Source organism: Neopelma chrysocephalum, unplaced genomic scaffold (genome assembly GCF_003984885.1).
Source record: "Neopelma chrysocephalum unplaced genomic scaffold, ASM398488v2 Primary Assembly neopelma1_72, whole genome shotgun sequence".
NCBI classification, from domain to species: domain Eukaryota; kingdom Metazoa; phylum Chordata; class Aves; order Passeriformes; family Pipridae; genus Neopelma; species Neopelma chrysocephalum.
Genome location: NW_020897732.1, coordinates 10862926 through 10881459, shown reverse-complemented (window position 1 = coordinate 10881459; position 18534 = coordinate 10862926). Strand labels below are relative to the sequence as shown.

General features: G+C 40.8%; 1 protein-coding gene across 2 annotated transcripts in view; it reads right to left on the bottom strand.

The window, feature by feature from the left end:
• Window positions 1-1219: 1219 nt before the first annotated feature.
• ACVR2B (activin A receptor type 2B) overlaps window positions 1220-18534 on the bottom strand; it is a 108549-nt gene continuing 91234 nt past the window's right edge. For both annotated transcript variants that reach the window (XM_027686937.1, XM_027686938.1), the window contains exons 8-11: window positions 16580-16694; window positions 13879-14017; window positions 11408-11538; window positions 1220-10331 (exon numbers count right to left, since the gene is read on the bottom strand). In XM_027686937.1, coding sequence (XP_027542738.1) covers window positions 10137-10331; window positions 11408-11538; window positions 13879-14017; window positions 16580-16694 — 580 coding nt within the window. In that variant the 3' untranslated portion in view covers window positions 1220-10136. The remainder of the gene's footprint in view (window positions 10332-11407; window positions 11539-13878; window positions 14018-16579; window positions 16695-18534) is intronic.

Sequence of the window (18534 nt, the reverse complement as noted above, 5' to 3'; positions counted from 1 at the left end):
CCTCTCTGGGCAACCTATGCCAGTGCCTCACTGCCTTCACTGTAAAACATTTATTCCTTATATCCTATCTAAATCGACCTTCTTTTAGTTTAAAACCAATCCCCCTCGTCCTATTGCAATACGCACTGCTAAAAAGTTTGTCTCCCATCTTTCTTACAAGCCCCCTTTAAGTAATGGAAAGCCACAATAAGAACCTTCCAGAGCCTTCTCTTCTCCAGGCTGAACAAGCAGCTGAGGACGGTGGTATGGGGTTGGGTTAAGTCAGTATCAGGTGATGTTACACCAGGCTTCTTTTTGGGAAAACCATAAGCCTTATTACTATTTTTTCCCTCCGAGATGCCTGTTAGTGTTCATGTTGCTCTCATGTCTGTTCACTGTAAACATTTCCAACCCAATACCAAGCCAGAGACATTTTTTTCTGATAAAGAAGACACTAGTTTAGCAACTGAAAACATCAGAACATGAGGACTGCCATCATTTTGCTGATGGCAGCTTGCCTGGAGAGGTCTGGCCATGCTTGTGTGTAGCTGAGGGCATCTTCTTACCTCATGTGAGGATTACAGAGTGTATTGCTACAGAGTGTATTGCTCTGAGTGCAGGGAACTCATGCTTTTTTTTTTTTTTTTAAATCTTTTTCCGGATCCTTTGGTTTCTGGCAGTTGCAGCTACTTTGCTGGACTTTGTTGATACAGCTTAATATGCACATAATGCTCTGTGTGAACAGTTCTTTGCTAGGAATGATAAGCAGTGTTACCACAGTGCTACAAAGAGGTAACACTCAAAAGGACATAGTAATTTTATAGTAATAAAATAATAATAATAAAAGGACACAGGTTGCCCAGAGAAGGAGTGTCTGTATCATCCCTGGAAGTTCAAGGCCAGGTTGGATGGAACTTGGAGCAACCTGGTCTACTGGAAGGTGTCCCTGTCCATGGCGGGAAGACTGGAACTAGCTCATCTTTCAGGTTCCTTCTAACCCAAACCATTCTATGATTCTATGAATTTCAGCTAATTCCCTCTTCTCTTTGAAAGTGTTTGCAAGTGATGGGTAGTAGAGACTTCAGCTATGTCTCTACAGAGGTTTTGTTAGAGATTTTGGATAGCAGAGATGCCATTGCAACACCTAAAACATTCTTCTATGAAAAAGGAAATCCTCCAGCTAGATGCCAAAGACAATAAAATAACAATGATTTTAACATCACACCATTGAGGGAAACAGTTATTTGTAATTTACTGTTTATTTTCATATACAAAAAGATAAACTTGAAATAGTTCTTTCTAGGTTTTTTCCTCCTATCTGTTGGGGTGTAGCTGCTTCACACAGGGCAAATACTACATTCATACTGGTTTATTCGGACACCCAGTGCAAAGCTGAAGCAGCAAAACTCCAACTTGGCAGATCTAATTTCAAACTTGAGACTCATTTCTAAAATACCACAGTAAAAAGGAACAAAGATCCACTGCAAATTCATGAACTATGATACAATGTTCTTTCCAAAATGTCTTCATTTCATAACTGCAATACAATGGATGTCTGCATTAGGCCATTTTATATGTACATTTTATATATACATACTTCTGCAGAATATATATATAAAATATACATATATGAAAAATCAGCACACTTCAATCCAAAAGGGGTTACAGCAACGAGCTTAACTCTCTGTATACTTTTTTCTTTAACAGGATACTTTAGTATAACTTTTGTTAACTCAGTAGTACAAGCTATCTCTGTTCTACATTTTTATAGCTACAAGAGTGAAATATAACCTACAACATTTACATTTCACATATCTTGGTATACAAACAGTACTTATTGAATTTGAGCCAAGGACCAAAAGACTCTTTAAAAATTATTTCACCATCTGATAGAGCTTCCTGTAATTTACACTCAGTTTATTCTGCAATCTTCTAAATCATTTACTTAATCTCATAGTTTGAGTTTAAATCCATTCAAACTGGAAATCCTGGAGAAACAGGTTACTGCAAACTCTTATGTATACTCTATATATACAAGTTAAGTAACACAGCGTAATAAGACTTAGCTATTTATCCTAAAACTGATATACACATATTTCACTACGCTAGACAAGTCTTAGGATTTTTATTTTATTTATTTAAATAAAGCACAAATTTAGAAGTAGCTGGTAAAACTTACAATAAGATGGTTTAAAATGACAAATGGTTAGGGTGAGATTTCTTCCTGCTGGTGCCAAAACATTTTCTTGTGAGTTTTTGTACTATGCTGTGTTGTTTAACTGTATGCGTCTAATGTTACATGCAGAAAGCTCTTTCCACAAGAATTGACATCAAACTGTACTTAAGTCAACTTTACAGTACAAAATTTGTCAAACTTAGGGACGAATGTGAAAATATTAACAGGTGAAAGATCAGGCTTTCAACTCTATCATGAGGATCATGCAGAATTCGTTAAGCAGATAGTTTGAACAGACTGACAATGGCATTGTGCGGGCTTATGGCATAGAATTGAGGCCAAGAATGTTACTTAGTTTGCAGTAACCACCTCCTTCAATCCTGATCCACCAACAGATCGACTTTTGCATCGTAGTTATTCCATTGGAAGGCCAGCAGCATTGCAAAATGCCTCCTCCTGGGAGATTTTAGTACTTTGATTTACCAAAGATAATAATAATCAACCATCAACAGCCATAGAAACATTAGACAGCCAAGAAAAAAATGGGGAAAGGGAACCATCTAATTTTCTTCCTTTACTAATAGTAAATTAATTACTAGCCATTCATTATCAGTAATTAAATGAATTACTAGTAATAGTAAATTCATTAGTATTTGGACAGGAAAGCTACTATGTTGTCCAAGTAAAATACAGACTGTAATGTTGCATCAGCTACATGGATACATCTTTTAAAAACAGACATTGGGAAGGGGAACACGTACAGTAAAATGTTAATGTAAAAAATGGTCTAACTTTTTATTTTTCCGCAGAAAATACAGCCTGAAAAGAATTCTCTTCAACAAAGTACCACTAAGAAGTTGCTGTAGTTGAAGGTCTGATTTTACAAGAAGATTTTTGGGAGAAGGTAATTGGAAAAAGAAAAGGGCCAGACAGGTTCTAAGTCTTGTCAACATGATTTTTGTTATACACAAAGTTGCTCTGGTGCTAAGTCCACCTTCAGGAGCTATGAGATGGTCCAACCTCCTCTTCCTCCTCTGTCATGGCTGGATTTTTGGTTTAGGTTGTTTTTGGGGGGGTTATTTTGGTGTTTTAACAGAGGTGGCAATGCTGAGATGCCAGCGACTACTGAATTAGGATTTTAATTGACTAGGATGGTTACTGGTTCAACTTCAGTTCATCAAAACAGTGGGAAAATTGAATAAAGTATGGCCAATGCCTTACTCATCACAGAAACAGAAGCTACAAAATCTTCCCAGAACATGTTTTAGTTTTGCAATAGCAACCTTACTGGAATGTTATACACCGAGTTTTTGCTTTTTAACACCTGGAAAGATTAAGAGGCCTCCACTTCAAAATCAGCCAAAAAATGCAGAAATAATGTTTTATTCTCATTATCTGCCCCATTAAAATACTGAAATAAAAGGCTAACAAAGGAAGCACTTTTCAGAGAACACTTTTTCTTGATAGGTATCCAGCACAATGCCATTATAGAGCTTCATAGAAGTCCTTTTGGTTTCAATGTTGGAAAACAAAATAAGTTTTGCTTTTTTCCTTCAGTCCTTGGGGATCACTTTCTGTTGACATATATATATATATATATCATATATATACATGTATATATGTATATGATACATATATATAAACACCCATATATAGCAAGGTTCCTGTTTGCAATATGTTACAATATTGTAGTATCAAGGAGAATCCAGATAGCAACACTGTTTAACATGAGTTTTGAGGTAATTGGTTTTTGAAATACCTGGATCATAGACTGCATCCAGAAATAACAGCTGGGCAATGAAAAGTGGGGGATTTTTTTTCAGACAGAAAAAAAGATAAAAAAAACCTAGTAAAAGAAAAAGAAAGCTTACAGCAGTTGCTTTTACATGGAAAAATAAAGGCACAACAGAATAATAGCATTACATTTCAGAACAGCTGGATGGACGTAACACAAGTGTGATCTCTTTCTGTGGAAGTGTCCTGACAAAAAGGATTGCTGCTTACTCCATAGGCTACTACTTCAGTCAGGGAACAGAGCATCACCCTGAAATGAGTTACGAAACAGGAACTCCCATGTGAGTAAGGGACCAGGTGTGCTTGGAAGGTGTTCCAGGAACACACGCACACTCGTGGTCACACAGGCTTGGATGGCAACTCTCTCCCTGATTTTCCACAGGGCCAGGACTTCACCCAAACACAGTTGAGGGACTCAGCAATTGTAGAAGCCTGCTTGAAGTGGTGTAAGCACTGATTCCAAAAGGCACACTGCCAAACCAGCTCCAAGGTAGAGCCATGTATTGTTTGGTTTAAAGCTTTCTTCAGTAACTCTCACCCAGTGACTGTGCTGTCGAGGTTAAGAGAACTAAAAAACCTGGAGTGAATTTTAGGTCTGATGGAAAAATAAGTTAAAAAACTCTCACATTTTAAGTTGTTTTTGCTTTAATACTCTTAGAATACCTTGGTTTGGTTACACAAATTTGAAAAGCTCTTTCTCTAGGAAGGACTTCGGATGTGACAGTGCTCCTTTTCTTCAGTGCCTCCGATGCAGAGTGTTAAATCTGATGTTGGGAACACAGAGCACATTATCTGTGTGTTCTGGTGAAGCCTGATTAGTTGTGTCATTTCAGAGAGAAGGAATTTCTAGGAACTGGTTTTATCAGGACTCTACTGGCAACAGCTCCTTACAGATCATATTGTCAATGCAGCAGACGCAGCTGCTATAAACAGATACGGCAGCGAGCGAGATCAGCCCGGCTATTTGGCCTTGGTAAACTCTTAACACCCTGACTTCACAACTCACTGCAGCACCCAAGCATATGCCAAAAGACACACTGCTCACACATGGATACTTGCATGAATACATGAAAAAACTCTTCCTGGTTTAACTGAAGATGGCCATAGAAAAGCAATAAGCATCTTTAGCAGAAGGGATGTGACACGCAAGATAACCTAAACATATACTCAGTGCCATCCTCAAAGCATGTCCAAGTACATTTAAACTTGCTCCTCAAACTGTTTTCAGGCTACAATTCTTCTATCCTCTACACTTTGATGTAGTGCACACTTAATTTAAACATCATATATATATTTCTTTATTTATTTGCTGTGCGTACACAGACCTTTCTCCCTTTTCCCTGCAGAAACATATTAGACATTACAAAAATAATTTGTGGTATAAAAGAATTCTCACACAATGTAGAATTTTTGTTTTGTATATGTAACTAAAATATATATATATATTTCCAAAAGTAAAAAAGTCAAAATGTCCTTATTTTCCTCTATTATATAGTCTATTTTATTTACAATGTTACCAAACAATATCCTGTATGTAAAAGTGATAAAAGTTTGCGGGACACTTCCTGCTTAGCAACTTCTAAAGCGGAGTGTGGCTTGAAGAGGACTGCAACAACAGCACTGTCACACCTTATCGACCAGCACCTTCCTCTGCAACACAAGTTCCTTCCATACCGAGTGAAACCAGACCTTTCCCTGGAAAACCAGGGCAAGCTCTTAACAGTCTGACTAGAAAGCAGCACAAGAGGAATAAAACGTGTGTTCTCTGTTTTCCATAACGTGATATTAAGGGAGATCAGGATTCCTAATGGCGAGGCCTGACCCAGCCAACCTGGAAATATCTGCTTCCACTGAAACCAACAACTTCAAGAGAGAGCAGTAAGGAATCAGGAGACCCAAGAAAAATGCAGTGGATGGCACTCACAGACCATCTCTTCGAAACAAACATACACAAAGATCTTGGCACTTCCATAGGTGTAACTATTTGCACTGGATATTCTTTAAGAGAATTTCAGCTGAAGAATGAGGCAGAATAAGAAATGGGGTTTTTTTGTCTTAAATAGAAATTTCTTAATTATCAGGAACAGCTAAAATCCTTAATGAATAAGCCTAGTACTACTTAACTAACGGTTACGCTGGTTTATAGCCATCTCTTATAATATGCATGTATATTTTAATATAAGCCACATACAATTTCCAGCCTTGCTGTACTAATGCAATTTCATTAGCAAGTCACAGCTCTATCATCTCAAAAAAACACCCCTATTTTAGCTTCTGTGGTATTTCCAGTTTAAAAATGTGATCTTAAACTTTGTCCACCTAGGAAACCAGCACAGCCAGTGCAATAAATTCATAAAAGGGAATTACACTGGAGGGATGGGGAATCGTGGCTCTTAAATTCAAGGAGAATTTTTACTCAGGATATTTAATGTTAGTATTCACCTCAGAACTGCCATACAAGAGAGGAAGGTCACTAATAAAATTCTGCAGCCAAGTTTTTGAAGACCAACTTCCTCTATGTCTAAATGGGAAGTGAAATTTAGTGATTGGGAAGTAACAGAAGAGAGGTGTTGTTCCCATCCTATTCAAGGAAGCGTTAAGAGGAAGAGAGTTGCAGTTGCTTATGACAGCTACACCTATGGATGTGCCCCATTCCTGACTTGGAAAAAGCCTCTGCAGCACCAAACAGAACCAAAATCATGTTGTAAAATGCTAGATTAGTGGTGAGGGAACTACTTACTTGGCAGCTCAACTGTTGAAAGACCGATAAGTTAAAAGGAGCTTGTCTTCATTAATAAAATAAATACCAGTTTAAAAAAAAGCTTTAGCCAAACTCGTACAAATTTGGAAATAAGCGAAAGTTCAGGATTTCCTTCCCTGCTGCAATAGCAAGACACACGTACCTACATACATATAAAACTTGTAACTCAGCACACGCGCAATTTGGAAATTCATTTTAAAGTCAGTTTCTGAATCCTGCTGACAAGATGATCTATAAGGAACCATTACACCAGGAAGATGTAATACTTTACAATCAATGTTCGGTCAAGGTTTGTACGGTCGTGCAGTAAGATAAGCTACATGTGAGAATTTTTGTTTATGCTTTCTCAAAAGAGAATATTTCAGACACTGTCTAATAGGCTATTAAAATCATATGGCACTTTCAATAAATACTTTAAAGCTTCTTAAAGAAATCAGGATTAAAAAAGCAACTGCTGTAATAAGCCTGTTTTAACTCTTATACGTAATGCTGAAGGAAAAAATCCAGAAGATCAAACAGATATTAACAGTTAAAAGACAGTACAGCTTTTTTTCTTTCTGCAGCAATGTGAACTGGCTCCCATTCCCGGGGAAACGGGAGCAAGCCCACCTCGAAACAAGTATTCACTCAACCTTAATTGCTCTACGCTCCACCCCAACCCTTACATCACTTCACTTCTAAAACATAGTCACATTATTATATAAATCTCAGTGCAGAAATGTCTTAAACATGAAAAATACTGATCCTGCAAACATTTACAACCACGCTTAACATCAAGTGAGTGCCTAATGTCATGACACCAGAAGAGCTACCTACACCCTTAATGCCAAGCGTAGGTATGTTGCAGCATCAGGCCCAAAGATGCCAACCCCCACCGGGGACACCAGCTGGGTCAAAATGGTATCATTCTGTCTGGTTTTGTCAAGGTTTTCTCAACATCAAGAAACATAAACTTTCAAACCTACACACGGAAACACAGTTACATGTGTGTACATACTAATATGCAATATACATTCAGTAACTTGAAAGAATAGGTTAAGACTTTATTCAGATAGACAAATTAAGGCAATTCTCTTAATGTCTCTTCAAGAAAAGGACCATGTCCTCATTTGTGACCTCTAGGTTTTAAAGCTATACTTTTCAAGAAATATATTTCAATTTTCTTTATATTTTCTCCAATTAGCGGTTTTGTTTGCTTAATAAATTATATCTGTGCAAGGGTGCACACTGATAATTTGGCAGTGGCGAGAAGTCCAATTCATTTACATAATACAGACTTTTTACATTTCCGTTACAGGGTGATTAGTTTAGGACTGCATTTTGGCTTAACACAAAGGAAAATTTAGAAGATCTGGCCATCCAATGGACATAACTTTGTCAGTCTAGCAAGACACAGAATTCGTGTTATATTCAAAGTAAAAAAAAAAAAAAAAAAAAGGAAAAAATTAAAAAAGAAAAGAAAAAAATGATGTACTGTCCTTTCACTAAAACAGACCAAAAAAAAAAATAACACAGAATGGAAACAGCCTTCACAAATAAGAGTGAATAATGCCCAGGTACCTTATATAGGCAGTTATTCTACAACTGTATACAGTTATTTACAATGGTGCTTTATTAAACAAAACAACAAAAAATGGTAGCACTTCCTAAAAGATTTTGGAACTTTTTTTCTTTTTTTTCTTTTTTTAAAACTCCCTTGTCATAAAAGCCAACTTACATTAAAATATACTTACTACAAGACAACACAACTAACAAAATATATAATAAAACTCATACAAGTAGAAAATTCTGAGGTATTTCTGGTTTGAGGTGGTCTGTGGTCATGAAGTTTTAAATTTTTTTTTTCAGTTTAAACCTCGGAAGCCACGTAATGTGTGTGTGTATGTTTTGTGTTTGTTTTTTTTCTTTTTTTTTAAAGTTTTTTTTTTAAACATTGCATGTTTTGCAAATTAAAAAAATATTTCATTGTTGAATCAGCAGCATTAGGAACATTCACTGACTAGAGCGAGTTTATGGCATAATAAGAGTAACGGTATCTTAGAATATGCACCACTTTAAGACAAAAAAGCTTCATCACAGAGTAAGGAGAAAGCAGTGTCAAAGAAACCGGTCAGAGAGATGCTGTGGGAATCACTGTTGCTGCTCAGCTGGGCAGCCCATAGGGTTCTCAATGTTCTTCAGGTATTTTCACTCCCCCAAACCCAAATTAATAAAGAAAAAAAAATTATATACCCAGTTTCTACCCTTTTCCTCTTTTCACCTTCTGCACCGGTAGCTTGGGCTGACAGATAATCAATCCAAGGCCAAATTTCCTCAACTGACTCACACTTAAAACGAGATGCAAGAATTTTCCCATCTTCCAGTATTTTACCAAAGTGCTTCTGAAAGCACACTTTCCCACTTCTCCTGATTACACTGCTTAAAAGCATCCTTCCCAGTGCTACCTGGAGTCAAAAAAATAAAAGGTAATTATAGTTCTGCTTTGTTCTTTTACTGCCAAGCCCGAGATTCTGGAGGAAGAAAGAACTAGCGCCTTGCTTCCAACCACCGTCTCTTTAACTCTGCTTTCTCCACACTCTGCAGCCGTTAATACTCTGCCCAGAAATGTCCTTCCCCTCCTCTAATGGTTACCTGAGAAGTAGCTCCATAGCAAATGATGTTTCCCCAAATGCTGCCAAGTCCAACGTCACTCTCCCCACCCCTATTCTACGCTCCCCCCTTCAATTCTACCATCAAGAATTAACATTCTCCGCCCAGTTACTTTTTTTTCCATGTTACAATGACACCCGTTAGATCCGTAAAGACACATCTGCTGTTTTTTTTTGAAGCTCACTTCCAAAAAAAAGTAAAAATAAAAAAGGAACTGAACCCAAAACCAAAACAAAATGGGGAAAAATCCTTTTGAGGAAGGTGTGTTCTTTATATAACAGTCTTAAGTTTCCTCCACAGTTTGCAGCATTGCGTTTTTGAAGATGGTAGGTGGTTTTCCTTTATGTCTCATAAGCTTTATGTCACAGATGCTCCGCTCAGAAGACAGACTGATAAAGAGAAACCCAGAAAACTGAATAAAATAAAAACAACTGAAGTGAGTTTGTTGAGGTTCTGAGGTACCTGCACCTTTTCTGCATTCATTAGTCGGCACCTGAATGCTTGCTGAAATGTCCATTTTTTTTAATACAGTAGAGCAATGTGCTGGTAAAATTGATCCAATCCAAAAAAATAATAATAATAATAATAACAATAATAATAAAAAGTCAAGATAAAATAGCAGCTGCATTCATGGGTTTGTTGGATTTTTGTGTTTCGTTTTTTTGTATTTTTTTTTTCAAACTTTTTCCTCGTTGTTTTTTGTCGGTTCTTTTTTTTTTTTTTTTTTCTCCAAATCCACTGAGTCTGGAAAGACAAAAGTGAACCAGGACCCGGGACTCAGATACTAGACTCTTTGGGTGGCAAGTCCACGTTGGTGACGGACGTCACGATGGAGACGAGGCAGTCCGAGGTAGTGCCGTTTACGGATTTGCGGATCTGCGCAATGCGCTCCTCGACACAGCCCGCCGAGAGCCGAGCCTCCGCGTCGTGGTCCCAGCACTCTTCGATGGTCACGCAGAGCTGCGCCAAGCCCTGCAGACAAAACGGGGAGAAAACACCTTCAGCAACATCATCTGCTCCCGGGACTGCCCTTGGAGAGGGTGGTGAGGTCCATTTGGCACAGCCTAACGCTGCAAAGAAAACCTCTCCATGATGTGCCAATTACCATAGGATAAGCTTTAACAATTGCTTTAAATATGTGTTTTCGCGTTTAAGCTTTTGCTTTCTAAGGCTCTAAGGCTTGGTTGCATCCAGCCCCTAAAGCACTTTTTTAATATCAAAATAAATCCCAAGATTCAGCAGTCAGAGCTTTAAAAGACAAGACAACAAGAATTACGATTCCCTTGATAAAATTGCGAGAGCTGGCAGCACTGTGTCAGTTACTATGAAACCACTGCTTTGTTTGCAATCACTTCTCTCCATATCCCCAAAATAACTGAATTCAACAGTGCTGGGAGAGCACAGCTCTTATTTGAACCCTCATTTGAAGTAGAACACTAATCTTTTTCTACAACCTGCAGCTCTCCCTGACTTCCAGGCAGTGAGTTGGTACACCTAAGTCTAGCCAAATCCATGGCAGTTTGGTCAAAATAGAGGCATTTGGCTTCTTACTGAATCCCTGTGAGACGTCATCATCTGCTCAGTTTCCCAATCTGAGAAAAATCAGCTCTTTCATTAGAAACACAAGCCTGAAATGATCTACCTCTGGGAAACCCATGCTGCGTTTTGCTTCACTGTCTGCTTGCCTTCACGTCTAATTAATTTTTTCCTCAAAAAACTGTTCCAAGTCTTGCATGTCATCTAGCTTGTGAGGAACATGTCTCCAATGATATGGATCATTTTCTTTTTCTTAATGAAAGGACTTTATTTTCCATTCTTTCACCATATTAAAGGAGTCCTACTAAACCACCGCACATTCAGCACTGGCTGATTAATCAGCTGATTTACTCTCTGAATACAAGGGAAAAACAGAAAGGGGAGCACAAAGGTGCTGAGCAACCCCCTCATTCCCCAGCACTGATTCTCTCTAGCACTGGGAATGCCTAACCACATCCCTCATTCCCATCACACAGGAAAGTATTTTCCACTGTTAACCAGGAGGGACGTACGGGATGTTTTAACCAGTGATCCTTGAACACAGGGCGCATCTTCTTGTGAACCACCACTTCTTGCAGGTCCTCAAGGGATGGGTGCTGACCTATTTCTTCTTCAAAAGGCAGCATGTATTCATCCACTGGACCTAAGGTGCACACAGAGAATCAGGTTAGCATAGAAATGTTCTCTGCAGAGCCACGTCCTCTCCATGCATGAGAGAGCTGTGGCTCCAGAGCAACCTCAACCCACTGCAACAAAGCCTGACATTCACATGTCACTGCAGACAAATGTGATTTACATTCCTCCTGCACAATGGTCTTTGCTGTCCCTGCTGCTTGTCTGGACACGCATTTTCCACCTCGTTGAGTTACGAATCCAAACCCTCATCTGGGCCTCCTGATCCCACCGCTCTCCTTGAGGAAGCTGGCCTGGTAGTCTTTGATTTATTTTAATAGAAAGAGCAAATCAGTCCATCCTTCCCATATTTTAGCATAGCAATTCAACACACAATAACTTAGAGAAAGGTTTCAGCATGAGAATAGTTTCATTTTAGCACTGACTAGTGAGGTCAACTATAGAGTTTCTTGCTTTGTGATCTGGCTTGCTCATAGGTTTGAGTCAGCCCTGACATGCTGGAGCCAGACGCGCTTGTCCCAGGTACCAGCTCCTAAGTGTAAAATGATTTCTGAACACTTTAGTTAGACCAGTTATGGCTGTGAACTGCCCTGGGCCACGGGAATGAGACAACTGCTATGAGTATCAGTGCGGATGCTGGATGGTAGCAATAACTTCCGCTTATTGAAACATCATTTGGCTTTTGGCAATGTGTAGATGCTCTCTCAAAAACAGCAGCCCATCTTAACTGATTGGCTTTCTCAGGGTGCTCCGTGGCATCACTAACAATTTCTCAGCAGCAAAAAGCGATCACTTGGAAGAGCAGAGATATTTCAAGAGGGTCTTTCCAGACTAAAATAAAAGAGCTGACCACTTCATCCGGCCATGAACTGTGACACCAGCAACAGGATGTTTAGGTACTCTAAAAAATGAAATCACTAAACCGGCTTTACCAATTTTCTTCTTGACTCAATGACAGTCAGTAAACCAAACTGAAACACTCACTCTAACAGATGGTTCAATAATGCTCATGACTTTCCTCTCCTCTTCCTCCAAGAGGAATCCAAGCTATGGAGAGCTGCACTGGTGATCTCCAAGCAAAATCTACTGTTTACACAACAACACTTCTGAGTTAGAAATGCAAAAGGAAGCTTTCCCTCTGATTTAATGGTGCTGTGTGTGGCACCTGGAGTATCTTGGCCAGCTGCTGCCTGAGAAGAGTGGAAAGGAGATCACAAAGGCAGCAGAAAAAAATCCAAGGGGATATTTGGGGCACCTCAACAGAGAAGGGTTAAGCCTACATGAGTGACCTGAGTACCACTGTTTCACCCTACTGTGCTCCTCAGTTCCTGCTCCTCCAGCATTTTACCTGGTTAGATTGTAAATTTTTGAAGAAGAGACCTTCTCTTACCACACACCTATGTAGACATCCTAATTATAATCAAGCTCCTCAGTCCTATTGTAATGCTAACAAAAACATTCGAAGTCCAGCTGAGGTGCTGCTGTTTTATGAACTTCAGTTCAGACCACCCATATCTATACAAGAAGAAAAAGGTTGGAGGAAGCAGCCTGGGAGCTACTACAATGATATGATTGTTTCCCTATCCAGGGGTGAGGTCCTGCACATGGTGAGGGAGTCACCAAAGGGCAGATGCGCTATTTGGACAGAGAAGACACCTCACTTTCCCACACAATTTTAGGATAAAAACCTGAGAAAGCAGACACCATGAAGTTCATTCTTTTAGATCCTTCAGGAGAAAGTGAGATACTCCAAAGTTGTGGATAGAACAACTCAGCCCACTTCTGAGAGAAAGCCCACTTCATCAGCAAAAGTCAAAGATCAATAACTAATGAGTTATGACAGCAGGGAAATGGGCTTCCTGACCCAGGAAGATCCTTTCAGCCCCATGTTCCCACTATTTTGCTACGGTGTTTTCCATTCAGGCTACCACACTGACCTGCATAAGCAAGGTGACAGCCAAGGTGGCTGTGTAGCTCTTCTCTGGAGCTCAAAGCCTACTTGGTCACAGGCAGGAATGCAGAGTGCCAAGGAGAGCAGCACAGAGCAAGCTCAGGACTAAAGGACACCCATCCTGGAAGAACCCCCTACTCCTTCTCCTTCTGAGTTCTTAGCAAATTTGCAATGCAACCAACACAGTAAAAAGCACTTTGAGACTTGAACACTACAAAGGTTATTGTCTACAGAGAGTGACAGCTTATGTTAAAAAACAAATGCAAAACAGGTTTGCTGCTTCAGAAAAATATGCCATTGGTTGTTATTTTTTTTAAACAGAGACAGGTCCATTCTCTGGACCACCAAACCACACTGAAACCGAGCCCTCCCCAAGGAAGAGAGGATCTTTATTCTTACCATCAACTGCTCTACATCTGGAGACTAGCTCCCACAACACCAGTCCCATTGCATACATGTCTATCCTCAGGAACGCATCTCGTTGGAAGTTGATTGCTCCCTCTAACACTTCGGGAGCCATATACCTCCTTGTTCCCACCTGCAGAGAAAAAACACAACTCAAGTTACGTTCCAGTTGGGCCCCTCAGCCTCCTCTGGCTGGAGATGAGTGACAGCTGCTCTCACTGCCCTTAAGGCCACTGCTGCTAAAGGTGCACCTCACTTGAAAAACAAGCAAAAGGGAGCTGTTTCTTCTGACACCAATTCTCATTAAGATCACTCGAGTCCAGATAAGCTACATGAAGGGAAGAGCCAAAGTGCCTGGCTACGTGTGTGATATTCATTCAGTGCACACTACAGGTCCAATTTAAACGCAGCGTGGCACGATGAGTATGGATGAAATCCTGCCCTCCCTGCATCCCACTGCTTGTTGCTCCAGCATCGCACACTGCATGAGAAAATGCTGTCTTTGGAGACACACAAAACACCTGAGGTCAAGTCAGACTTTGTTACCCTAGTTGTTGAAAGTCCAATCCTCTTTCACTCAAAGAAAAAAAAAATATATATATATATATATAAAAAGCAGAGAAGAGAAAAATTGATATATCCTGAAATGGTAGGAAAAGGTGTTGGTTTGACAGGCCTGGGTAAAACAAGTCTCCTGCACCCACAGAAACAGTAAAACATGAACCCTGCAAAGTCCACCCTGCTCTGGTTTGCCATGGTTTGGAAAAGATCTCATCTTGTTTTGAGGGAGATTCAGTCCTCATTAGAGTGCCTCCCTTGTGTGTTTACATTAGCCCATTATGCAGGAGAATGGAGAGGACAGCAAGGGAGAAACACCTTTTTAATATAGGAATTAAAACACCTTTAATATTTTCCTTTAAAGAAATTCTCTTCTGTTCTTGCTGTTACCTGAGGCACTGAGGACAGGGGGAAGCCAGGATGTGGAAAGGTGTACAAAATACAGAAATAGTCAAAAAAAAAGGTGACAAAAATGAGGAAAGCTGGAAAAGGCTAACCCAGAAGACAGTGTTCACTCCTTCTGAGATAAAGGTAAAAAAGGGAGACTGCATTGAAGCTGGGAATCAAGAAAACCCCAGAGACACAAGGACAGGATGATGGATTTGTTGTGCCCCAGCACGAGAGAAGAATGAGGGGCCGCTCGCTGCAATGCAAAGGCAGAAAATTAAGAACCCATAAAAATGTAGTCAATTGTTTACAGAGTGCACAGCCAGCTGTGCCAATGGTCAACCAAGCAGCCATCCTGGCTGAATTCTTAAAATCAAACCAATAATTCTAAGAGTATTGATATTAGTATTGTAGTATTAATATTAATATTTAGGAGTATTAATATTTGTGTTGCAGTCTAGAAAAGTATTCTGTGCAGTGGGTAGGAACTGGCTGACAGGTCATACCCAGAGTGGGGTGGCAAATAGCTCCTTCTCAAACTGGCAACCTGTCCCAGGTGGGGTCCCCCAGGGACCCACATGGGGCCCAACACTGTTTAATATCTTCCTAAGTGATGTAGATGATGGGATTATGTGCAACCTGGTAAAGCTCGCTGATGATATCAAACTGAGTCAGGAAGTGGACACTTTGAAGGGACAGATACCCTGCATGAAGATCTGGAAAGGCTGGAAGGGTGGTGGGCTAACAAGAATCTTAGTAAGTTGGAGTGCTGGAGAGCAGCTCTGTGGGAAGGGTCCTGTGGGACTACAAGCTCAATATGAGTGTGCAGGGAGCTGCTGTGGCAGAGGGCCAATGGGATGCTGGGCTGCACCAACAAGGGCATCACTAGAAAAAATAAAAGAGTCATTATCCTGCTCTACTCAGCTCCTGTCAGGCCACATCTGGAATACTGCATTCAGTTTTGGTCCTAGCTACACAAAAAATATGTGGACAGGTTGGAAAGGGTCTGGAGAAGGACCACAGAGATGATCAAAGGGCTGGGAAGGCTGTCTTATGAGCAAAGGCTGAGAGAACTGGTTTATTCAGCCTTGAGAAAAAAAGGCTGAGGGGAGACCTAGTCGCAGTGTTCCTTGTTCACAGCATTTAAAGGGTGGCTGCAAAGAAGATGGAGACTCTCTTTTTACAGGGAGTCAAATGGAGATGAGGTGCAATGGGTGCAAGTTACTCCTGGAAGATTCTGACTGGACACAAGAGGAAAGTTTTTCACAATGAGAACAATCAGCCATTGGAATAATCTCCCCAGGAAAGTGCTGGATACCCCAACACTGGACAAATTGAAGAGTCAGCTGAACAGGGTGCTGGGCCATCTTGCCTAGACTGTGCTTTTGCCAAGAAAGGTTGGATCAGATTATCCTTGAGGTCTCTTCCAACACAAGATAATCTCTGATTCTATGATTCTGTGAATATTTATTACTGAAACCATAAAGAATCAAGTAGCCCTGTGCCTGAAGGAGGAAGTCACCTGCCCCCAGGGCTGGGGGGACCTCACTTGTACAGTGGTCAGGAGGGTTCGAGCACTCTCCCCACTCACCAGTATTAGAGCATCTCCTGGAATGTATGTCTGAGCATAAGCTCTTATGGAAAAATACATATCTCAAAGAGAATTAAATGTATCTATACAAACTACCACCCCAACTCCTGAGGAGCTGTGGCAAGCCCAACTTTTTAAAATGTAAAAGATAATGATTACCTGTCCATGAGTGTCCCCTGGAGGTTTTCCAGGTTCAAACCGTACAGCTAGTCCAAAATCAGCTAGCACTGCCGTCAAGTCATTCTTCAGCAAGACATTTTTACTCTTGAAGTCCCTGTGGACAAGCCAAGAAGTAAGTTTGGGAAGGTTTTACTATGGCACACATCTAAATCACAATGCAACACAACATGTCTACAGATGTTGAATGTCTACAGGCTTAGCAGCTCCCAGTAAATCAGTTCCTTCCTTCCTTCCTTTCTTCCCCAGCTTCCCAGCATGGTCAATGCTGACAAATTTGGCTGCCTCTCTCTGCCCTTGTCACTAAAACACAACCAAGCAGCCCTGAGCTGTCCTGCACAGAGTCAGCCGAACTCCCCACTGAATTAATCTCAAAATGAAATCTGGTCTGAAGGGGCTATTTTAATTAAAGCAAGCAGTATATAAGGTACCATTTCTTGCTCCAAGCACCAGCTCTGGACCCCCAACTTCGGGCATTTTCCATTCCCAACAATAAGAACAAGACAGGTTAAGGGAGTACATTACTCTTTATCCTACTAGGGATATTTGCTCCTATCTACAAAATTAGATCTTTCTGGAAATCAGTACCTGCTGGTAGGAGTCTCTCCACCCTGACTATATGCCTCAACAGACTTTGGCCATAGTCAACTATTAGCCTTCTGTTTTAATTGCTGGATCGATTTTCCCTGGAGAATTCAGGGAAGCAAGCAGAGAAGGGAGTGAGCCTACACTCGGACACACTGTCAGGCTTGGACTGGGCAGCTGACAGGCAGGCATTAAGCATTTGCAGTAGAGATGGTGGGTCTGTTCTTGAAGGGGACATTTGTGTCAGTCCTGTGCTGCAGCAGGATCATTTCAGGGCAGCTCAGGTGAATCTGCAGGGGCTGGAAATGGTGGGGGGTGGAGGAAGATCACACCGAGATGCCTAACCACTCAAGCCCTGTTCCCTGGGCTTCCTGCATTTTCATCTGAAAAGGAATGTTTGGCAATCTAATTAAATTACAGACCTTAGACAGCAGATGGCAATTGTCCTGTATGCTCAGCATTATAATTTCCCTATCATCAATTCACTCGGTGACCCTGCTGATTGCAGGACATTGCGGGCCTGCACAAAATAATTAATGAGGGCAGATACAATTGTTCCACACTGGAGAGACCTGTCAAAATTCTTTGTGAAGAGAGAAACTGCTGGACCATAGAGAAGGGCTGCTCTCTGCAGCCTCAGATGCCAGAGCATCAGCTCAAAGCACCGTGAGCAAAAATCATCCTGTGCCACCCAGCCCCTGATTCTGAGCTTAAAAAATCAGAAGAGGGGATTTATCCTTTCTAAGCTAAACACAGCGTGATGGGCATTTCTGGCTTGAGGATTAAGATGGGGGAAGTGGGTGTGAAGTTGGAAAGCATCATACAGCCAGTGAACCCCAGCAGAAAACAGCCTCCATCACCTCTGGGGACACAGAGCTTTGCAGAGCCCCCAAAACATTGGTACCCATCTGTTACACAGAAAAAACCAGTATTTACCTAATACCTGTCATCTTAGAGGCTGCCTGCTTCCATGCTATAGCAGTTTCCCCACAGGCTTAGAAAACAGCCATCATCTAATGACACGGATAAACTCCTTTGCTCGCTCAGCATTAGGGGATTATGCCCTCAGGATGGTACAGATTGTGCACGAGATTTTTGCGAAACAGTGGCTCAGTGAGGCCCACACAGAAATTATCAGACAGTCTGCCTGAACAATATAGTTCTGTTGTGATGTGAGATGTAAACCAATATTATTGTACGGGCATGTGTTGCTGCTGCTCACCCTCACTGTCCTTTGGGCACGCAACAGTTAACTCCTACATCTTGATACCTGATAAAGGGATTTCCCTTTTCACTTCCTTTCCCCCCTCCCTCCCCCATTTCCATACATTCCCCCATTTTTCCATGCTTTC